The following is a 24,113-nucleotide window of genomic DNA, read 5'->3' as shown; positions in this document are numbered from 1 at the left end:
AGCATTACTTTGGTATGCCTTAAATATGTCTGTGCTTAACAAGGTTTTTAGAAGAGAGAAGCTTCCTCAGCTTTCAGCTGAGGTTGGTGGAAACTGTACTACTACTAAAGAGGGAACATAAAATTAGAATGTAGAAATAGAGATGCAGAGAATTAGAGACCCTAAATAGGAGTATATTTTTAATGTGGGCCCAAGTGACTTGGCAAGGACAGAGGAAGGATGTAATAGGATGAGAAGTCTGAGCAGAAGCTTGTCTAAAAGACTGTAGACATTTACCAAATAATTCCTGTTAAAACAAAAACAAGGAAACAAACAGGAACACAAGCAACTCTCTAGAACCAGGAAGAAAAGTTTAAAAAAAACAAGAAGTCATGCAATAAATTTAACTTAATTTCACTACCATTGAACCAACCTTACAGTTATTCTGTGATACAGCATAGTTTATTAAAAGGGTTTTATCGAAGAAATTAAATTCTATATGAAAAAATCACAAGCTAAATGGCATCTAAAAATGTAGTTTCTATTTAAGTGCATGTTTCCTTTTAACATTTTTATTTTTTATGAATTCACACAAGCACAGAATTCCTCCTCGTATATGTAAAGGAAGTCTTTCCTCGTAGCTAACATTGCAGGCATCTCTGCACTGGTTGACTACCTGCACTGGTTCAGAGACACCGAAGTTGGTTTGCTGAGAGCAAACCCGCCTCTGGAGGAAGGCCGCGTGCAGACCTGAGCGCACGCAGCTCTGGGCCAGCCTGCTTCTGGGGTCAGGGTTAGCTCAGCTGTTTCCACCTTGCAGCTCGAGTTTCAGTAGACATGGCAAATTCTTTCCTGTTTGATACAAAAAATGCTTTCTGGAGGTTTTGCAGATACAAGGCAACTCACTGCAAGTTTTCTTAACTGGAGAGCTGCACCAAATATTCAGTGCCCGGAGCTGTATATCTAGTCCTTCCATAGGAATGCTGTTTGGAAGAGATCTGTAGGGGTGTTTAATCATCTCTCCGCCTCGGCCGCCCCTGTTCCTTTCTCTCTTTCACTGAGGACGGAAGAAACCTTGGCTCTGTATCTCCAGGTTCCTGGTGCTGGAAGTTCTGGTGTCTCACCTTTTTAGGAGGATGCCGTCCCGCTGGCTGCCTGTCACGTGCACCACTAGTACTGCACCGGTTCTTTTAGATGGCTTCTGTGGTTATAACTCATCTTGGACTGAAGGTCTTTCTGTTTGCTCACACAGCTTCTCTGAAATCCATGTAATTGCAGGGAAGAATATTTCCATGGACTGTCACAGCTTACTGCAGTGTGTCGTAATACTGAGCAACAGTTTGCTTTACAAAGCAAGATTTGAAAAAAAAATAACTTTTGACCTTTAAAACAATGACAATGAATTCTGCTTGAAGTGTCCATCCATGGGCTAGGGAAAAAACCCATTGTAGCAAAAAAATGGGTTTTTAACTAAATGTCAAACAAAATTTTTTTGGAAACTGTGGTGACACTTTAGAGCTAAAGCGTAAAGCATTAGATAGTCTGTAGAAGGGAGCCGTTAGAGTTTTCCTGGAAAGGCAAAAACAGAAAAGAAGAATTAGTGCACTCAAAGTGGACATGGGGTAGGAGGAGGAAGTGGATCATCCTCATCTTAGACTTCAGGCAAAATAAGCACAGGTAATCACAAGGGCTTTCAGTAAACCCCCTGATTTTGTATCTTGACCGAAGGACTGAGAATGGCGAGAGGAAAAATATGATCCATTCAGCTACAGTGTTATTAGACATAGCACAACAAGTATTTAAAATGAAACCTGAAGAAAAGGCTGATCAAAGGTGCTGCTGGTACACGCAGGGTAAATCAAAGTGCTCGGGGCGCAGCGGTGCCGTGCGCTTACAGAGCCGAGTGGATTTGGCACGGCCAGCTGAAGGCTGAAAGGGGTATTTCTGCGCTCAGCAGTTCTCACGACCAAAGATTTAACAGCCAGGCAAATACCACCTGCTCTTTGCTTCCCCTCAACGCTTCAGCTTTCCGAGACCTCGCTCGTTCTACTTCCCAGTTCAGTCTTTGAAGCTTGTGTGAACAACACCTGTAGGAGAGAGCAAAACACGTTTGGCCTGTAATCACCACTTCATCTTCTCTGAGCATCCTGACCAAAGAACTGGCAAGTAAAGCTGCAAATCCTCTGTACCCACTAGTCATTATTCTTTTGGGATGCACTTTGGGATAGGGCTGCTGGTTGGGTTGTTTTTGCCCTATCTCTTGCTCTCGCATCAGGAAGCAATAGGTTAGCTGCAACCCAAGCATGGCCTGAACAAATCTGGTACTTGAAAAACCCCACAGAATCAAATCACAGGATCATAGAGGTTGGCAGGGACCTCTGGAGATCTCCTGGTCCAACTCCTGCTCAGGCAGGGCCACCAGGATCAGCTGCCCTGGACCGTGTCCGGGCGGGTCTGAGCATCTCCAAGGCTGGAGTAAGCTTAGAGTAAGCGAACGCTGGTGAGAGCACTGGGACATGCCTTAGTTGTCCCGTAGCTGGTTAATGGACAGGACTCAGTCCCGAATGGAAGCACAACAGGGTCCAAATAACTTTTTGCTCAGAAACCCTGTAAAATACTATGGAAGCGAACACACGACTTGTGGTCTGCCTGTTAGTCTATCAAATACGGAAGAATTTTTCCATTTCAGTAACGATATACCATTCATGTGTTGAGGTGCACGTGCTGCTTTGCAGACAGTTATAAACGACACTCAAAACCAATTAAAATCCTGTCTGGCAAACAGGAAGCCTAGACTTATTAGTGAAAATGCAGGACAGTTGAAAACGCTAGATTTCTGTAAGTGTTTATATCCTTCCTGCTGCAAATTATCTTTGTCTAAACATAAAGTTCATCTGCAGTTTGTTTTCTATCAATTTTTGCCTGTAATTCTCAGTGGCATTAATGAGGCTTACATACAAGCGTCACATCCAGAATACAACACTAAATTATATTAAAGAATTATATTTAGAATATTCTAAAATTTTTTGTCAAAGCTGCTACTAAAAGATAAGAAACTCAAATCTCTGAATACAAATGATTCAATGTAGACTAATTCCAAAATATTATCATGATTTGCATCAGTGCAGCCTTTACTTGGGTAAGGTTGGATTCAATTCTTTTTTGTTTGTTTGTTTGTTTTTTGTTTTTTTTGAACGAGAAATAAAATGAAGCTTTAATAGGAATAAAAATAAAATCTATTTAGAGATGATTTTTAACTTAGTACATAAATTATTGGCCTGTAATCTTTATGGTACATGTTTAACTTGCAGTCATTATGTAAATGCATTCATTATATAAATATTCATTATAAAAACCCATTATGTAAATCCACAAAATCTACACATTCGGTGTAATACCATAAGGAAAATGGAGCTGAGGTTTGTAATCTGAAAATCTTGTATTGTTGAAATGTCATCTGAATAAATTGCAGGTATTACTTATTTTGTTCTGACATTTAAGAGCAAAGTGCAGCATCAATAGTTTAAGAATGAAGCCAGAATTTTAAAGAATTAAGGTCTGCCTGAATCATAATTCTGCCTTTTAACACTTGTACGCGTGGCGCTTGGTTGCACCACCCTCTTTGGGAGCATCTCTGCAGACGCTGCCCGCAGCAGCGACGGCAAAAGCCATTCCTGCATCTTTTGAGAAAATGTTACCGTTTTACAGATCTCTGGTTTATGTGTTGAAAAGCTTTTCTGCTGGTTTTGGCAAAACTTCCCGTAGGAGAATTGTCTCCGCTGCAGCCCAGAAGGATAAATAGCGCCGTGGCCCGCAGGGGACGTGTGGCAGAGGTCGTTAATAGTTTGGCATGAATCATGGGTGTGCTTTTGGGTGAATCTCTGTTTGGGTCCCGCTTAACACGCTTTGATTCGCATCGGGGGGGTCTCAGAGGCTCGCTCCGTGTTTGGGTGGTGCTGGGCCAGCTGCAGCCCGGTCCCAGGACTGAATGCCCGTTGGCTGGAGCGCGTCGTCCCGTGTAGGACGGGATCTGGGAGGACGGCCGTGCTCCAAAACCGCTCTGCAACGTGAACGGCAGCGTGGAAAGGGAGGCCAGGGAGCTCGCCTGCAAAGTGCCCTCGTGAAGCAAACTGCAGTGCTGATGTAGAGAGACCCAAAGTGCAGAAGCGGAGCCCCTCAAGTGAGAGACGGCTGTCGGCTGCCTTCAGGCGTGAGCTTAGGTGGTGCCACCGCGAGTGGGGTCCAGCCCACAGCTGCGCCCAAGTAAAGCCTCGAAGCTCACGCAGTGCGGACACCAGGTCCTCGGCGCTGCGTTCGTCTGGGCGGCCGCTCCCGTTGCGCTGCGTTGCCTGCTAACGAGAGAGACCGAGCAGCGGCCTGCCGTGGGGGCACGGGTCAACGGGAGCGGGCATCCTGGTGCACGCTTTGCTCGCAGGCTTCGCGGCTGCTGGCTGAGAGCAAAAAATGTTCTTGACGTGTGGGAATCTCCTGTTTAGCCGCAGCTCTGGGTGCAGCGTTGCAGTGTTTGCTGACCGTGCGGCCCGGCTTCTCCAGCTGGTTCACACTGACTCGCCTCCCCTCTGCCTTCTAGAGCATCTCATCCTGGATCCTCCGCCTGGCTCCTTCTGTCTTCCAGCTTCGTATCCTCTAGTCCTTCTTCTATGCTTTTACCCTTTTCTTTCAGTTTTATCACCATGATTTCCAGTCCAGCTCCCAGTTCTCTTGCTGAACTATGAAGACAAACTCGGTGTGTATTTATGAATATATTTTGGTGAGCAGTTTCTCAGAAATTAATAATTTAGCTGAATGAAGACAGATTTTCACATGCTGAGCAAAAAGGCAAATTCCTAGTATCGGGACAATCTTGTTGTTTTTCCAAAGAAGAATGACACTGAAGCTTTTTAGAAAGTATCTGTAAGGATTGTTTAGCACACGCAAAATGGCAGGTTTCTCACTAACATTGAGGAAAGCTGAAGTTTTCCAGAAACATTTACTGTGTATTGAGGCTTGACCATATTCACGTCGTGACGCCTCTCCCCCGCTACGACGTCTCGTTTGCCGTCGGGCTGGGCGTGTGCGAGTGTGACATGACCGAACCCAATCCAGTGCCAGGGCTGTTGTTTCTGGACAGCCCTGAAGCCTTGAAGCTGTATTGCATTAATGTATCATCATAGCGCTGTCGTTCTGACGATACATTAATGTGATACATCTTCGGAGCCTCGAACGATGGGGCTGTCTGGGAAGAACGAGTCTGAGGTGACTCAACCCGATTACAGGACAAAAGGCAGCGCCGGGCGCGCGGGGAGCGCTGCCCCCAGGAGCCTGCCTGAACCGCGCGGCCGTACAAGGTTTATATTGATAAAAGGCAGAAAAAAGCTGCTTTTTTTTTTTTTTTTTTTTTTTGTAAGTTCTAGCTAAATCCTAGGGGGAGAAAAAGCTTGGAATGAAAATAGCTAATGTCAAATATTTTGTTCCATTTGCACTTCTCATATTGAACTGTAGTATTTCAGATGTTTTGCACATATCCACGCATGAAAGGAGTAAGAAGTATTTTGTTAAAGTGCAAGTGCTGTTAACCATGGATTTTAGACTGAAAATACTTGCATTAATTATGATCAGATTTCCAGGGCTTCGTGTGAGCACAAAGTGTGAATTCATCTTTTAAAATGCTCCTTCTCTTGCCTGAAAGTTTTAAAAACAAAAGTTTCTGGCTTGCGCATGTGTCCTCCTGAACGCTGAGACTCTAGCAGAGAGCGCTGCTGTGTCGTGCGTGTTATTTCCCCTGTGTCTTTGGTACGTGCGTGATATTATCTCTGGCGGGTGACAAGCCGTTTGCACCCAGCGCTCTGCTTCGCCGCTGCCTTTGCGCCGTGGTGCTGACACCGGTGCTCACAGCCCGGCAAAGGCGCCGGCCGCAGAGCCCCGTCTTCCCGGCCTTGTAAGTCAGCGTCAGATTAGCTGTTGCTGCAGCTTCTCCGGAAGCAGTGCCGCCTGAAAGACCTCTCTGCCGGAGCCTTGCTGCGGTGCCAAGTCCCTTTTGCCTGGGCTGCTTTGTCCTGGATAGCTAAAAACTGGTGATTGTTTGTTCTGGTTCCTCAGTCTGGCTTTGCAAAGCCCGGCGTGACCCTTCACTTGTCTCACGCGCCAGGCAATCCCACCGCGCTTCCTCGGTGCTCGTCAGGAGCCCCGCGGGCGAGGAAGGGCTTCCTCATGCCCCGCCGTCGCTTGGAGAGCGCGGCAGCCCCCAGGGCTTGCCCCCGACGCAGAGCCCGCCGGGCCTGGGCTGGGCCGGGAGCTGGAACGGGCCGCTCCCCCCGCGGGGACGTGCGCTCCGGCCACGTGCAGCCACCTTTTCCAAACGGAGCTGGATTTACTGCCGCGTGACACCGAAGGACAAGCTAGTTCCCTTTAGGTGCTTAGGGAAAGGAAGGTAAAGCAATTCAGGGATTTAATCTGATGGGCGATGGCAGCGATTTGCCTCTGTCACGCCAGCGCTGTTCATCGTGCGGCAACAGCTCGATCGCGGGCGCCAGCGCGGTTCCTCTTACAGGTGAAGCGTCGCTGGGCTGAGCCCAAACATCTGCTGCTTGCAGCTAGGCTGGAGCAGCCTGGAGACAAGCCAGGGAGCCTCCGGAGAGCTGTCAGGCCAGGGACAGTCGGCAGGGACTAGCTGAGATTAACAGCGAGCGGGAAGTTCGCTGCTCAGCGGAGGAGCGGAGATAAGCGCTGGAGTCCTCGGGATAATTGTCTGCTCCTGTTTCGCTCCGCTTCGTCTCTGGCATCTGTCCCTAATAGCTGTTCTGACTTGAGGAGGCGGGAGGGACGGGCCCGCGCGCTCCGCTGCGCCCAGCCGTGGTGGAAACGGGCAGATTGAATCTTGGCTGCGTGTGTTAAGCATCGGCGCAAGCTGGTTTCAGAGGTAATGCCTTCTGCGCAGCGTATCACGCTGACAGAGATAACGCTAATTCAGGGATCAGACACCCCGGGGCTTCCCGAGCTTTCCTCCTGGTCCTCGACTGGATTTACAGAAAGCTCCTCTTCGCCTTTTCAGCCTTGGGTTAAGCTCGTCCCCACTCGAGGAAGCCCCCCAGCTCCGCAGCAGCGCGCGGGCCACCACTCGGCATCTTGCGTTGGGCACGTTTCCTCCTCCGAATCGGATGCTCGGCTCGAGGCCTCCAGAAGTCAGGATTGCTCCCAGTCCTCCCAGCGCCTATTCGCCTTACGGATTTTCTGTTAACGTCGAAGCGTGGCGGAGGCCCCGGGTGCTCCCGTGAGCCGTCACGCTCGGTGAGGGCACGCGCGCAGCACCGGCATGTCCTGGTGAGGGGCACGGTGTCCCTACGGAGCAGAGTGGTCTACGTTACCGTCCTTTCTTGGACTTAAACTTTTGTGGTTAATGTTTTATATGGATTTGATGTCTTGGCTTGCTATTCTGAAGTGACGTTTTTCGGTTTGTAAGGTTGTTGGTTGTCATTAAATCGATGGTTCCTTAGTATTAACCACAGCACTGGCCGTTTCCCAAGAGCTCCGGAGGAAGCAGTGGGCAGCTCTAAGTGGAGTAAATGAGGGCATTAATTATCAGTCTAAAGACAGCAATGCAAACGTCAGTACTCAACATAGACTGCCTGTTTGCGATTCTTCCCTTTGCCTTTGGATAAACGAAAAATAATGATCCTCCAAAGTCACGCCTCTCCCATACAGAAGATGACGTCTTTTGATTGCAGGTTTTGGGCCTTTCTTTTTGTCAGTGATGCTCGTGAGTGTCGTACTTGGGCTACGAGTGATCTTAGGATGCAATTAAGGGACATTCAGTATCACAACCCGTCACACTGGGGTCAAGTAACATTACACCGTCTGCAATTAGTGGGTCGCTGAGGAAAAATGCTTAGAAAAATACCATTATGATCAGACCTGTTCCAGAGCTCTGGGTATTCCTTCGGAACAATTAAAGGTATTCCTCGAAAACCCTGTGTCGTCTTAAACAGACCGAAAAATACCTTCTTGTTAAAACAGAGCTGTTAGAAGACTGTTCCAGCTAAGACGGTTGAATAATTGGCTCTTTGTGCAGGAACTGAGCGGTGAGGGTAAGATTACGATCTTAGCGAAATGTGAAGAGTCAGATTAAAATTGGACAAACGCATTACACAGAAATAAGTATGAACATTTTGGCTATTTTGTAACAAATAGAAAGTATTTCTCACTTTTCAGTGAAAGTAGATGAACTCATTAACAACGCAAAAAATAACTGTGAAAATTAGAGCATTCATAGGTTTGTCCATCCCCTAGATATCGGTTCAGTTTTATCTGAGAAACACGGCGTTCTTGAGCAAGCGGTTTATGAATCATAGAAGATGCTTCAGTGAAACAGGATCTTTCCTGTTCAAAACCAGACCAAACAATGCCAGATTTCACCCTTTCTTCCTCCTCTCCATATCGCTTCCTCCGTGGTTATCTGGGAGTTACCGATCTTTGGAAGAGCGCGTGCGAACCCGGGGGCTGCACCGGTTCTTTGGGGAGGGCGGCAGAGGGGCCGCGGCGGCTGTGCTGCGGCTGCAGCCTCTCGCTCGTGGCGTTGGGCCTCCGCGGGCTGGGGGCTGGCGCTGGGGCCGGCAGGGCAGCGCTGGGCTGGGCACGCCGCCGCATCACCATTTTAAAATTTTATTTAAAAATGTTAGTAGTTTTGGAGCATTATGAAGAAACATGCAAAAAATAGTCATTAATGAGTTGTTGAACTCTAGTACTGCCTCCAGCTGGAACAAGCTGCAGATACGGCTCTCCCTCGGCGCTCCGCACGGGCTTTGAGCAGAGGTCCCCAGAAATCAGGGGGTGTAACCTGGCACACACGTAGCTCCAAATATCCCGAAGGCAAAACCTGCAGATACCTCACAAATCTACTGTCTCAAGCGGGGGGGTTGTGGCAAACCAACATCTGCTTCACGGTATCTGTGCTGCAGCCATCGAAATGGGGCTGGCTTTCCCTTATACTAGTAATCTGCTTCTAAGGCAGAAAAATCAGTCCACGTTCTGCAGTGTGAGCTGAGCACGTGTTCCCAGGCGCGAGGTCTGCAAAGGCAAAACTCAGAGTGGCTCCAAAATATCGTGATTTAGTGTCCGTAGTGCAGTGTGACAGCAGTGCTGTGCAGAGGTGAAAGTTGGTTTTCTTTATTCAGAGAATTGACTGCTTCTCTCGTAGGACAGATCTCTGCTCTGGTGAGTAAGGAGCAGCTCTTAAGAAGCAGCGGTAAATGGAAGAAACATGCTTGTTTCCTAAGAGTTATTTTCCCTCTGCATCTATTGAATGCAAAATTAAAGAAAAAAGGGAAATGTTTTTCTTTAAAGTGCTATTTGTGGAATTTCCCTTAGTGGTAAGGGAACACTGTAATGTAGTTCAATCTGAAAATATGAATCGTTATGTGACGCACAACACCATTTGATAACTGATTCACGTTTGTGTTGTCCATACTATGAGCATACTTATAAGCAGCTCTTGAAATGCTTCCCTCCATACCTATAGACTGTATATACAGATGTAACCTTCTTTGTCTCCACCTTTGAGACTTTTAGCTTAGTCGATCTAAGTTCATATATCTTTTCTTCTATCAGTATGCCTTTCTTATAAAATTGCTCTATTTGCTTTTCTTGCTTCTTGTCTTCAGGTTTGAGATCTCATCCAGCCCTCAATTTATCTGCCAGGTTCGCATTTTTTTTTCTTTATATTTTATCTGATTTTTCTTTTCACATGTGGAGCATGGCTTCTCTAAAGCTAAGTGTCCTTAAACCATGTGTGTTTAGATGTTCCCTCATGTGAGGGACCCATTCTGCTAACAGACACCTGGCTGTGCAGACTGCCAGTACTCTCCTAGGAGAGGAGTGCGTCCTATACAATTAGAGCTTTTGTTGTAGTTTTAAACCCAGAATCCGCAATAAGCAGTAAAACTCGCTTCAGATCATTTTTCTGGGTGAATCCGATAGTTCAGACTTTAGGTTCTTCTCAGCATCCCATGGCAGCTCTTCACCGGGAAGCAGCAGGAGTGCCATGGACCGCTGCTGCCAGCCCCGAGACCAAAAAGGGCTGCTGACAGCCTCTGGGGGTAGTCAGATGATACCGTGGTGGCATCATCCCTTGGGTGCTTGGTGTTAGACACCCTCATCCACGGATTCCTAACCCAGTCCCCCTCCTTCCTGCTGTCCCTCATCGTTTCCTTCCCCCAGCAGGTCCGTCCCCCCAAGACCGCTGTGCCAGCCTGCGGTCACGCGCTCAGGCCGTGGGCTCCAGGGCTGCCTGTGTCTGCTCATCTCCGCTGTTACAGAGATTGCAGGAAAGGAGGGAGGGTTGTGTTCGGGTTAGGAAGGATGAGCACGGTCATCCCTGCTTTGCCATTGAAGATTCTGATGGTGGCAGCTGCGATATCGGCACTTCAGAGGGTTATACGTGTTCATGGGTTGGGATCCAAACGCTTATTTCCACAATGTAATTTGTCCGTCTCGCTGGAGGTGGCTTGAGTGCGTAATAAGCCAGGACTAGCATCAGTTCCAGCTCTTGCTCTTCACGTTTCTGTTCCTACAAGGGTGTTCACACACTGCCGGATGAGGTATCTCAAAGATTGGATAATAAAAGCCCGTCCTAAGAGCTGAACAGGTATCACAGTTCCTAAACTGGGGCTATTTTGTAGTTATTTGACATCCTAGTGAATAAGGGGGGAAAAAATGACCCTTAGCTCAGGTCAAGTCCTCAGAGGTTTTCAGAGCTGGTCTGGCCTCGCACCAGGTTTTTCCTCTTACTGAATTATGTTTAACACCAGGGGGGAAAATACTACCTCTGCAAAACTAATGCATCCAAGCCTGGAAAACGTGTCCATATGGCAATCTGTACTTACGCTGCACCTTATGCCAGGAACCATATGCGTGGCAAGAAAGCACAGCTTTTAATTGTGTGCGCTCCTGAGGAAGAACAAGTGTGATGATTTATCAGGCGTCATACCATGTGACAGCAGCAAAAATAGGCATTAAGCTCAGTTTCACAGGTGGTTTCCTTCCTGGCTGGAGAACCGGATCAGGTAACCTGAAGTATCCAGAGCAGATTAACTGCGTATCGTTATCCGTATCAGTGCGTCTGGTTAAGAGATGCTCTGAACCTGTCCCAGAAGTGCCCTGGGACGTCAGGCGCTCTCCTGCTCGTGTTTCTTTTGCCGCAGCAAACAGCCTTTTCCTATCCTTGATCCGAAGTCTTGGCTGACGTGGCTGCAGGTTGGTGGGAGGCTGCTGATGGGTGCTGAGACGGCCGCCCTGCAGATGCCTTTTCCTCGGATACCAACAAGACTGGCGGGTCTTTTGGCTCAGAGGCCAGCCCGCTCCTGGAACGCCTGTCAGACATGTTCCTAACGTCTTGGTGTGGACCATCAAATACGTATTTCCTCCAAAAGGTTAGAGACCAAGCGTGGTTGCCAATCCGCCACCTCGGATGGGGGTGTGTGCAGAGCACGTCCCCCAACCCCCCGGGCAGCTCTCCAGCCCGCGGAGAGGCGCGGCACAGCGCGGTCCTGGGCCCCGGCAGCCGCTGCTGCACCTTGCCCGCAGCGTGGGACGCGCTGCGCCCGCGCGCCTGCTTCTTCCTCCCCCAAAACGTCACGTACGGGATCAAGCCCAAATTCCTCCTTACAGCGGTGCCTGGCGAGCTTTGTCCCAAACTTCCCTGGAGCCAGGAATTCGCTCCAGGATTCTTGATTCTCACGTTCTCTTCCCAGTCTCTCTGGGAGGGAATTGAATTGTCTCGTGAAACCCTTCTTCCTGCACTAGTGCCTTCATACACATCTGTTCTCTCCACCTCTTTTGAATGTTCTTTTTTTCAGCTGGATATGCGAAAGTCATAGTACGTCTGGAGTCATTTTATCTGTTCATAAATAGAGTGTGCCTGCATGCAACATGAATGTGCTTGCATATGCTTACGCATCTATCTTTCACGTAACACAATTTAATTTCTACCACATAGCCGTGGGGAATCTCTAGCACTAAAAACAAGTCGAAGATGAAATATTGTGCAAAAGAATAGCAAAGATGAAATGTGGTATCTGTTAGCAAAAAAACCCTGATAAAACTCCAGACTTCTGCTTTTAATGTATTCCCTGAGAAAAATATTTATCTCTAATATTTACTAAAGCTCTCTCATGTGATTTGGATGCAAAATTTCTGGGGGCATGAGCTTTTAAAAATGATTTAATTTTAATATTTTCAAAATGCATATGCGAATTGCATAAAATACATGGGGTTTACAGCATTATAAAAACACATGCATAATACTGCTGCATAAATTAGTTTAATAGCCCAGCATAGGAGCCCCATAAATGCAGTGGTTATATAAGATATATATATATATCATAAGTATATATATAAAAGTATGTAAAAAGTGCTGATGGACGTTTAATCGTAGCAACATTTTTGCAAGTCATTCTCCTGGAGGTTATCCCGGGAGCTCCCTCGGCGCTTTCCGGCCGTGACACGTTGGAGCTGCCGCGAGCCGTTACCCGTCGCTCCCGCTCCGCAGCGGCACCCGAGGGCGGCTCCCGCGGCGCCTTCGCTTTCCGGCAGACGCCGTTGCCGCTGGTATTGCTCCGGCGCGACGGTGGCCGCTCGCCGGGTCCGAGCAACCCGGGGGCACACGCTGCCCATGCAACGGCGGAGCCGTGCCGGGGACGGAAGCCTGTGCCGGGGACGGAAGCCTGTCCCCGCGGTCGGCCGACCCCGGCTGAGGCTGCATGTTGTCGCGTCCAGGTAGCAAAGCTAATGCCAGGAGCACAGCTACGGTCCGGGAACGGTTAGGAAAGCAGGTGCTGGGAGAGAAGAAACTGGGTTATCCCCTGGTGTGTCGTGCGTACATTGAAACAGAAAAAATGAAGCAGAGAGTGCTTGTTTTTGGCTTAAATCTAAAACCTGAATGAATATTTTTGGGACATTCCAGGCACTCAGAGAAACTGCTTTCTTTTTTCCAAATTGATATTGGAAACTGGGATAGAATACAACATAAATTATTCCCAGGATTCAATATTTATTATTTTGGTGCATACCATCTATTCGGAGAAGTACATAGGTTGGAGAGCATCTCAGTTTCATAATTTAAAATAATTTTTGATGTGGAACACAGGCGCATCTTGCATTTTATGTAATTTTCTTGGTATTAGAAGCAAATCAGAAACCTCGTGGCCGGAAGGTCTTTCCCACCGTTTCCCCGGTGTACGTAACAGCTCAGGACCCTCGCCAGTGACGCGGCCGCCTCCCGGGCACCCCGCGATGGTTTCGGTGGGTGGCAGAGGAGCGCGCGGCAGCGACGTGCTCCAGCGCGTGAGGCTGCCGGTCCGAAATCCGGACCCGCACCCCCGCGCGCCCCTCCTTCACGGCGAGTCCCGGGCGCTGCTCCTGCTGTTCCCCCGCGCCGTGCCGTGACCTTAAACAGGGCGTAAGCGGCTTCGATGGCATCTACCTCTGGGCGTGGGATTATCAGGCAAATCCCCCATTTGCTGGAACAAATTGAAAAGCTAAAAAGCTTTTCGCAAATTGGAGCAGATCCTTTTTTCTGAACAGAAAAATGCAAAGGCCGCGTCCGTGGTTTGCCGAAACACTGCCCAGGCCGGGAATCGGGGCCGGCTCTGCTGCGTGCGGCCGTGCTGTTCTGCACCCGGGGCATCCCCCACCGGGCCCCAGGGCATCTCGGACCCCCCACCCGTCTCTTCCTTTTTGGTAGGAGCTCGGTGTCTGCTCGAGGGACGCACGGGGCAGGGAGGTCTGCTGTGGTCCCCGGCGGCGTGGCTTGCCCGGGCCGGGGGAGCAGGGTGCCTCCCTCCGCCGCGGCCCCGCGGGCGGGCAGGTCGCCCCGTCGTCGCTCTCAGCTCGCAGGTGGGATGCGGGCTCGGAGGGACGGAGCTGCAGGGTGCTCGCGGCTCGCGCAGCGCGAGTCCTCCTCGGGCAGCACCACGGCTGGATGTGCTGCTTCATGCACTGCCGTACCAGCGCGCCGACAGCAGCGCGTGCAAACGGATGGGACGTGCGCTTTGTGCTGCACCGGCTGGCAAAGCACGTCTCTGCCCAAAACAGTCGTAAATACGACGTTCCTCGAGATGCTCCAGCCCGCGCAGCGAAGGCGGCGGCCACCGCAGCGGGGGCCGTGCAGCTGGCCCCGTCGCGCAGGGCTCGTTCCCGTGAACAGCAGGAAGAGAGAAAACCCCACTCTCGTGCAATTTCCCATCCCCTGTAAATTATTTCACTACATTTTATCACTGCTCAGTTCAATGATGATTTTCCAGTTGCGGCGTTATCTTCCCTACGTACGCAGCTGGCGCTTCCTCGGGCTCTCTCCGGTGCGGGCACGGCGTGCGGTGTGCGTGCTAGCAGGAAAGCACTTCCAGCGAGTCTTCTCAGCCTTTAGGCCTGTGTTTCCAGCGCGTGTTGTCATAACGACTGTGATATATTGCACGAAAATAAAAATGAGGTCTAGCGTGTTGTATCCGGCGGGGCGGTGCGTGCCGTGGGAGGACGCGGAGCAGCGGACCTGCGCGGCGCTGCCGGGGCAGGCGGGAGGGTGGCCTTCGGGCAAGGCAGCCGTCCCCCGGGGAGCCGGCGCTCGGGGAAGCCGGGCCCCGCGCTGGGGAGGGCTGGGAGATGCCGGCGGTGCCGCTCGCGCCTGCGGCCCGGGGCGGCTTCGGGGCGCCGCGAGCTGCCTCTAACCTCGCTCTCCCACTGTGTCCCTGCAGCGAAGCCCTTCGAAAGCGGGCAGTATCTGGACATCTACGGCATTACCAGGGACCAGGCTGGCGAATACGAGTGCAGCGCGGAAAACGACGTCTCCGTCCCAGACGTGAGAAAAGTGAAAGTCACAGTAAACTGTAAGTCACGTTATTTTTTAATCGCTAAACCCGGTGGCGAGGAAGGCCTCGGCCTCGAAGATAACAGTGCAATAACGCAGAGAGCTGCTGCTGGTGCCGAAGCCATGGCGCTGCCTTGCATCACAGCAGTGACATTGGGGGGACTCGCGGGGGGACGGCAAAGCAAGGGCAGCGCCCAGGGCTGCCGTCCGCCCTTGGACGGGTGGTGATAGGAGCACGGTCCCCTGGGCTCTGCCCGTGTGTTTCTATCCGGCTCACTGGGTTGGGATGGGGGGATTTTTTTGAGCAATTCTCTGAGTCATTTCTAAGCACTGCTGTGGCTGTTGGGCTATGATGGTTCTGATTTAATTTGTTGAGGTTGTGCAAAATTGTAAGGAAAAGAGAAGCTTTGTGAAATTGTGTTTCGGTGGTCACTGTGACCTGTCCCGCTGGAAATGTAAATTGCTGCTAGTGGAAACAGCAGCTTGTTTCATGCTACTGCCCTAGTGTGAGGAGCAGAAAAAACTCTGCTAAAATGCAGTTCTCTCATAAAGATCTCAGCGGGCAGAGGTTGCTGTTAAAAAGCACATAACGTAGGCGACAGTGCAGCGCAAGAGGCCGTCGGGTGCCTCCTCCCCGGAACCGCAGGTGAGTGCGAGGCTTCGGGTCGAGCTCCGGGGCGCAGCACCCGCCCGCTCGGGCGCGATGCCTCCCGCTCCGACCAGGCCCTGCGGGTTGTTTCAGGGCTTCATCTTGTGTGTTTTGTTTTGTTTCTGAATGCACTGTTTTGAGTTGAAGTACTGCTATAGCTCTGTTCTGAAGAAACAGAGAAAACTTCAGGGAAGGAAATGGGAATGATCGTGCGGCGGCGGCGGCCCCCCGCTCCTCCCAGTTTGTTGCACAAGTTACTGCAACAGGGACCCAAAATCAGCAGTGACTGCTTTTGCCAAGCCAAAAATAGCATCCGAGTGAGTTCATGTGATGGGAATTTTAGTGAGGGGGGAATTCTCTGTCCCGGGGGCTCTGCGAGCGCGAGGCGGAAGGGAGGAGCTCGGCAGGCAGAAGAAGGTGCCTGGGGGTGATGGACACACTGCATGGAGGACTCCCTCGCACGCAGCCTCCGCCCCGGCTCGGGCTGCTCCCCGTGTCGGTGCAGCCCCGGGGCCGGGGTGATCTGGTGCCATGGGGGCGACGCCCGAGCGAGGGTTGTGCGGGTCCCCGCGCTGCCGCAGCGCCGGGCGAGCGGGACGCGTCCGCACGCGACGGGGAGGCACCAGCACCAGCACCAGCACCAGCACCAGCGCCCGCGGCAGACCTGGGGCAGCCTGCAAGTTCACAGAGCACACGGGGCCCTGCCGAGTGCTTTTGTGCGTCTGGTGGCTAAAAGAAGAAAATGGCAAAAAATGTTAAGAAGATGCTGGGCAAAGCTGGGGTGCTCGGCGCTGCGCTGCGCTGCGGCCGCGGCCGCTCGGCTGCCGCTCTGGCGGTGCCTTTCGCGCTGTTCCCCGGCCGCGGAGAGCAGTGTCTTCACGGCACGGCTCAGCTGTGGAACAAACCAAGCTTTTTTTGTGCCCCATCAATAGGATGCATCAATGGACCCGGCGCAATTACAGTATATAAGCGTGGTTTTGAATATGGGGATTTGTTGCATATAGCAGTTGTTCAGTCATCCCAGCATCTACAAGAAAATTACCTGGTTTTAAATTACTTTCTGAATTTCGAGTTTCTTAGGCGACGTCCAGCCAGACACAACCAGCCCGCTCGCTGCCTGCCCTTACCGCATCTCTGTTACAGCTCTAATGATTTTACATTCTGTTTCTTTATACTGTTTTGAATTGCCTAATTTACAATTTGTACTTAATTCATCTTTTTCCCCATAATTTGCCTTTTATAAATGATGGCCTTAGAATTTGCAGTGTGTCTGCGTGAACGCGGAAGGAGGAAGGAAAAGGAAGTGTGATGAGATCGTAGTAGACGATAGCGTGAGGATGCTGGCTTCTAAGGAACCAGTACTACACCGAATCGAGTCAAAATAGATAAGGTATAATCCAATTTATTTTTATCAGTAAATCTTATTAGCATTTTCCATTATATTTTTATGCAGCAAATGCTGACTTATAGATGATAATGTTCAGCCCCCCCTTTGAACAAACTGCTAGTGTCTGGATTAGCAAGGTTTTAATGTCACCTGAAAACTGCTCTGTAGCTCTACATACGTTGCTTCGCCGACTCCCTCCTGGTTTATAAATGACTTATTTAATAGCAAGCACGGCAGCTGCTAGATGCGAGAGTCTCCAGGAGTGCTGAGGTCGTGCCGGGATGATGAAGAACGGGGTGTGCGCGTCATGAAGCTAGCATTTATTTTAATTTATGTGAAATTATCAGTTCCCTAAATAAACAGCAGATATGAACTTTTAAAGTGGGCTTGTGTTGCCATATTCCTCCTTTTCAGGTGTCCTGATAAAGCACACTAAGGGCCTGGTCTTCCGTAACTGTGTTTTGATCAGCTCAGTTAGAGCCGGCTCTTGTGGACTTCACTGAAACAAGATCCGCTGGCTGAGAGGAAAAAAAAGCCATTCAGTTGGAAATTAAAAGACAAGAATTTAATTTCAGCCTTTATGCATCCCAGGAGGCTGCAGAAGGAGGGCCGGAGTCGTCAGTGCTGGCAGGGGCCGACAGCGCGGGTTTTGCAGCAAGTGGGAGCGCGAGCCGACGTGGGTGGGATCCGCGACGCCCTGCAGCGACGGCACCGAGCCCGGGGGCCCGGCCGGCCGCGGGGGCCCTGCCAGCCGCTGCCCCGTCCTCGCGGGGTGCCTCCGGGGCTGGGAGCTGCACGGGCGCTCGGCGCTGTACGTTCTCGCTAGTCCCGCTCCCTGTTTGAAAGCTTTTCCTAGTGTCTGATGTGAATCTTCCCGGCACCGTTACAGCCCGTTCCCTGCCCATCCTTGAGGCACGGAGAGCAGGTTAGTCTCATCTTTGAATCGCTTTGGAGGCAGCTGCCCTGTTCTCACCCTCTTGACCTTCCCGTGTTCACCAGCCCTGATTCTTACGGTCAGACACCTGGAAAACGTGGCCCGAGAGTAAAGATGGGGCTGCTTTCCTGCAGATGAGCTGGTGACCGGGCAGGTCTTTGCTGGCCGGAGCCGGTGTGGCAGCAGAGCTGCTAGCCGGCTCGGCACGTGCCCGGCTTGGTCGTGGCGTCTGCTCGTGCGTCTGCCGGTGGCGGTGGCCCTGGTCCCTGCCGCGGCGCCGGACCCTGCGGGGCTGCAACCCGCTGCGGCTCCCGGGGCCGGGCTGGCTCCTTCTCCGCCCTGTGCATGAGCAGGGGCTTATCCAAGCCTCGCCTGCTCACGCCGCCGTCGCAGGAGACTATCGACGGCTTGTTACATCTGCTGCCGTTCCCCGCTGCGGGTAGAAACTGATGACTTGGCACAATTTATTCTTGACAGGTCTGTTGGCGAGCGCTCATCTTCTCGTTATCTTCCAGGTGCTTTCGCGTCTTCGCTTACTTGACCAGAATTTTTATAGGCATCGAAGATAAACTGGCTGCCTCGTAATTCCCCGGCTGCTGTCACTGCTCTTTCCTCTTCTGGGGAGACCCGTAGTGCCTGGGATGCTCCAGGCGCCGGGCGCTCGCCCAGCCCGTCCGGGGGCTCAGAAGTAGCATCTCCGTTCTGCATTTGCTTCATCCAGCTCTTGAATGTGTTTCTGAGGTTTGTTAGCTTTCCTGTCACCTTGGCTTATTTCAGTACTTGCTACACTATTCTTGCCTGTCTTAACCTGGAATATTTTACAGTTAATTATGGTGGTCAAATTCTGTCCTTGCAGTGATTCTCCTTTGCCTTATTTTTGGGGGTTTAACGCTCTGCAGTAAATCACCTAAGCTTTTCCTCGTCTCATAATGTTTTATTCCTCCCCAGGCCCTGGGGTCCCCATGCCCCGGGGACGCTGCATTACCCGGCCTGCGGGTCGCAGCTGCGGCCACGGTCCCGCTCCGTCACCGGTGCCGGCTGCTGCCCATCCCGTCCGTGCCGGGCACCGGGCTTCGCGGGCGGCTCGCGGCTGCGGCAGGGCTCGACCCGGCACATCTGCAGGGGCCGAGGGCTCGCGGGCACCCGACGGGCTGCGGGGCCTCCGGTTTCCTGCAGCAGCAGGTACATTACGGAGGGTGGATGCTGTATAGATCTTCCCGTCTCCTTTCTTGTTTCTTTTCTGCTGCAATGGTTCAATAAGGCGTTTTATGTTGGTTTTTGTAGAGAATGCACGAGTCTCCTGTATGAATTTTAGGTAACGTGTTTGTTTTTTCCGTGGACAGGTTAGGTTTTTGCAGAACAGCTTAACTCATTAGCATTTCTTAGAAGTCTGCCTTACTGTTGCTATGGCACTTTGCATAATATTATGCATAATACTCTGATTTTACTTTGAAATCAGACATACTGTACAAGTCACTAACCTAATTATATCTGTAACCTTAAACCTACTGTGAAGAACATGATAGGACTGCAGTATTTGTTGGGGCTCCTCATGCCTAGACACGCTGCTGTGACGCTGTCCCCCGAGAAGGTGCCTCGCTGTAGATCTGCTGGTGACTTACAGAAACCATTTCCTTGACAAGGTTTCTTAATCGGGATTCAGCAAAGAAAAATTCCCTCGATCAAGGTGAATGCAATGTTAAAAACAAATAAAAAGGCTGCTGCCCAAGTATTTCTAGAAGGCCTCAGTTGTTCTACAGCTTTGGTGCCCAGTATAACACTCATCAGAGCACTTTGCATTTATTTCCACTTTCTTTTAATATATGAGAGGGGAGGAAAAGGGGGCTTCTGTTTGAGTGTAAATGCATAGTTCTGGTTCCTTCACTTCTTTAATAGCTGCAGATGTGCAGCTTCCTATTTATAGCCCTGACTAAGCTGAGAACCTTGATGGTGTTGTCACTGTTCGTTTTGGGAGGGTGATGGAGCAGGATTCATTTTACTGCATAAAAACGAGGAAGTGTACTTGAAGTTGCATTTACGGCTCAAAATACACTTGTTTGTCCTTAAAACAGTGTGGACAGTGCATTGAGAATTGTTTGGGTCAGCGCTGCACCTTCGTTTTTGCAGGGTTTAGGGTGGATCCTGCAGCCTGCCGTGGAGCGCAGCTTCCATGGACCGTGGTGTGTTCTGGGGTCTTTAGATGTCTGTCCGAGGTCTCTCAGAACTGTGTTTAGATCCTGCTGTGCAAAAACTGGGAACAGTTTGCAGTTAACCAGTCTGAGGAGATACAACCGACTTGTCCCTTGTATCTGGATTTTGCAATAGCAGGTTCAGCTGTGGTTGCTTACATGACTGCGTTTTAACAGCTGTAAAAGACTTGGAGCTTAGCCCGAGTGTCCCTCCCTCCTGTCAGCGAGGACATTTCCACGCAATTACCAAGTTGTTCCATCTTTAACTAATTAAACCAGCTCTTAAAGAACAAAGCTGTGGAGGGAAAGCTACTGCGCTTTACTGTGCCGTTCATGTAAAAGTAAATTCAGTAACGTCAGCCCTTCAAACAGCAGTGCACCCGCATGAGATGTGCTCATGTCTGACACAGCTGCAGGAAGACCTCTCGATATTGCAGTGACGGATATTGTTCATCTGGCTGGAATTCATACGTTTAAGGTGGCATCGTGTGTGTAGGCCACCCTTTAATCGCAAGGGCCTGAAACATTTCCCGATCCTCTAACAGCGGAGAGCAGTTTGCAGGTCCTCGCTAGCCCACGCTCCCGTGGACCATCGCAAGAAGCGTGTGTGCGCAGTGCCTTGGAGGGCTGAACTCGGCGAGACCCTTCTGAAGAGCTCAGGTTGCACCTTCAGAAGCCGAAAGCCCTCCAGAGTGCGGTTTCACTGGCTTTCTGTGAAACAGTTTCCTAAATTCTCAGGTTACCTTTCGAAAAGCAGGATTTCAACTTTTAAGTCGCAGTGGGGACTTCTGAAAACATAACTACGAGTTAATATTCGATTCTGTCGATAGGTCGGTACCGTTCAGTGTAGTGAGAGCTTTCTGGTTTGCAATTCTCTTCTTTTCGAACATCTTTGGTCTGGGCGGTGCAGGTGAGGACAACGCTGGTGCGTGCCATGGGCTCCAGCGGCAGGTCGGACCCTGTGTACGCAAGTTGTAAGGTGTCTGCCAGGAGAGCTCCGCTCTGGAGGGTCATGGATTCGCCCATCACAGCCATCTCCCGACCTGTTTTTCCTATTAGTATTAAATACAAACCTAGTCCTGAAAACCAGCTTTTCTGCATTTTGTAGACGTAAAAAGTTATAATTACTGAACTAAGACATCTGAGCCACTATTTTAATTAAAAAGATGTGGGAAGGCCTTATGGAAGAAAGGAGAGGGCTTCTTCCCTGCAGCACATAAAGCACGGCTGAGAGCAGAGGAATAACTAACTGTGTAATTAGCTTCTATATTTGTGCATCAAATCTATGAGACTATCAAGCCACCCTGTAGCTGAAGGAGACGAGGTGCTAGCACAGCTAGTATGAAAACTTGATCGTGGTTTAAGTGAATACCAGCAGAGCCTGGTTTTGGAGCAGGTCATCTAGAAAAGCACCAAGTAGCAAAATATTTCAAACACAACAAAATAGTACAGATCAGAACAGCTGCTTTGACAAAGGATACAGGTCTTTGAAGACTCTTCTGCTGTTCTCTGAAATAAAGTTTTTGATCATGCAGCAGATAATCAGAGTTGGGGCTTTCTTATTTTTGTTTGGTTTTGGGCAACATTAGGGCTAAACTCCGATTATTTAATTGGGAAGATATTCCCATCACTGGCATCATTTGTATGAGTTATGTGATGTCCTATTGCGCAGTAACACTTAACTTAAAAAACAACTTATACCAATTCAGATCGATAAAAATTGGCCTTATGTTTAAATCCACCCTGGCTGGAAAAAAGAATATAGTTGAAGGAAAATATTTTTATCCTCGCTGGTGGGAAAAGAAGCCTCTTAGGAAAGCAGTGTTTGTTGTTTTGTGTTCTTCAGGTGTTTTTATTAACATTTCAAAAGTCAGATTAACACAATGTAGTTCAGGTTTCGGACTGAAGTGCAATTTTGCTTCTAAATTAACATTGATTTTTCTGTAGTGCAGCAGTTACTATTAGGTCCTGCAAACTGCTGCATGGCTACAGCGTATTTCTAAAAAAATGTTGCTCGTATTGAAGCATGACAAAACTGATTATAACCTTCCTTCGTGTCGATGGCACTCTGCTGCCGCAGCACGTCATCGAGGGCTCTCTGGAAAAGCGAAATGAGGTCTTGCATTTGGAGAAGGTGGTGTCAGTGCTTGAGACAGCCTGCAAGCCGGGAAGGAGATGAAGCAACGCAGAAAGCAGATCCGTGCCTGACCTCTGCGGCGGGCGGCTTCACCCCGCGCCTGCCGGCAGCCCGGTGTGGCTCGTGCGCCCACGGCCCGGCGGAGCGGCCGCCCCTTGCCGCCGGCGGGACCCGAGGAGGCTCTTTCTCCTAGTCAGACATGTATTTTAGTGTTTCAGAAGCCTGTCGGTGCTGATTATCCATCCTTGCTGCCATGGTTAATTCTGAGGATTGCCCTGATTGCCTCTTTGAAAGCAATCTCTGTCCCCTGCCCCCAGAAGGAAAGTCCTTGAAATAAAAGAGCTGTATTAATCCGCACATGATGGTAGAATACGTAGACCTGCAGCTACTGGCACAGTAGAAATATGGCCCGCCAGTAAATGGCGTTTGCTGTGTTTATGTGTCTCTAGAAAACGGTGGCAGCAAGCAGTAGAGCATCCATGAGCAGCCCTGCGGGTACCAGTGGAGAAGGCGGGCAGGGACGTGGTGATGGTCCGGCAAGGGCACAGCGTGCAGGCTGCCGGCCGCCGTGCCGGAAGCGTCGGGACCTGCTCATCCGGGGAGAGCGGCTGGGGGATAAAAATTAATGACGCTTCTACGGTTGTGCACTTTTCCACTTGCAATATCATTATAAAGCCAAAATATGGTGAAAATAAGATTCTGGACACCTCCGTACATCTCTCTCCAGTGAATTTCACCTTCTTACGAGTTTCCTTCCTTCAGCCTCGCAGAGGCACAGGCAGGTTCCTCCGAGATTAGGATTCGGGCTCCCTTGAAGGTCACTGTGAGGTTCGCTGTCATCTTCAGAGAGGCCAGAATTACACGTCCGCAGGCCAGATGTTTACGTCCTCAAACTCGCCGGGGTGCAAAGCCGGGCAATGCAGAGAGCAGACGGAGAGGAGCAGTTCTGGGAAGCGAATCCGGTGTGCGTCAAATGCCTCCTCCCACGTCTGAACCACCACTAGCTCTTCAGTCTGCAGGTGATGCCACTCTAAATACCAGCTGAAATAAACTTCGTGAAAATTAAAGTATTAACAGGAGCTGACTCAGCTATGAGCTGAAGGAGCTTGTGCATGTCAAGAAGTGATGTGAAGTGTACAAAACGCTGTGTTAGGCTCCAAACCAGAGCCAGAATTAATGGAGAGCTCTTCAGCTGCCAGGAACATTCACCTACCCGGGCTGCTCTTCAGCAGAAACAATTACTTAAAATAAAGTACGATAGCAGTAAACAACACTCGGCACAGCAGTATTTCCCCTAGCAGCTGCAGTGTTCCTTGTGGCTGCTGGTCTAAGACACAAGGTCTGTCCTGTCCCTCCCGGGGAAGTGTCTCTGTAAGGGGCTGCTCTAAGGGGGCTCGTGGGTGCAGCACTGACCCCAGCTGGGGTCACGAAAAGCTGAGTCTAAGCGGTGCCTTAAGCTAAGGCTCCCAGAGCCATAATTTTTTCAGCAGTAACCGTAGTTGCTCTGAGATGGCTCTGCAGCAGCGGTCGGTGCAGCGCAGCGTTGGAGCGCACGGTGCGGCCCCCGGCTCCCCCCTCGCTCTGCCCAGCGTTGCAGGCCCTGTTAAGTGGGGACTGTAGTGATACTGTTACAACTCGTTTGTCCCCTGCTGAGAGCACTAAATTAGCTTTTAATAACTCCTCCAATTTGGCCGGTATTAGCAAGCGCAATGCAGACTCTAGATCTGAGCTACGGGAGCCTTGAAGAGTAATATATCTCACTTGATTTCTGCTTTTATAGTTTAAAACAAAGCAGCGCTGCTGGCACAAAAAAGGAGAAGAATTGCCAACATGTTTGTTTAGGTGTTATAATTCACAAAGCTTTTATCTGGTTCTCTTCCTATTTTCTGCCTCTTCTCTCAAATCAAAGGAAGCTGTTCTGAGGCTCACGTGACGTTTTTTGGAGTTTGGAGCTGTCGAGCAAACCCGAACTCTTGCAGTGACG

The 24,113-nt window shown here is 50.2% G+C and overlaps 1 protein-coding gene across 1 annotated transcript in view; it reads left to right on the top strand.

The window, feature by feature from the left end:
* Positions 1-24,113, top strand: part of NEGR1 (neuronal growth regulator 1) — a 307,368-nt gene that overhangs the window by 192,604 nt on the left and 90,651 nt on the right. The window contains exon 4 of the mRNA XM_064516359.1: positions 14,721-14,852. Within this exon, the coding sequence (XP_064372429.1) occupies positions 14,721-14,852 (132 nt within the window). The remainder of the gene's footprint in view (positions 1-14,720; positions 14,853-24,113) is intronic.

The sequence above is a fragment of the Dromaius novaehollandiae genome, chromosome 8 (genome assembly GCF_036370855.1).
Source record: "Dromaius novaehollandiae isolate bDroNov1 chromosome 8, bDroNov1.hap1, whole genome shotgun sequence".
NCBI classification, from domain to species: domain Eukaryota; kingdom Metazoa; phylum Chordata; class Aves; order Casuariiformes; family Dromaiidae; genus Dromaius; species Dromaius novaehollandiae.
The sequence above is the reverse complement of the archived record's forward strand: the minus strand, read 5'-3'. Positions and strand labels throughout refer to the sequence as shown.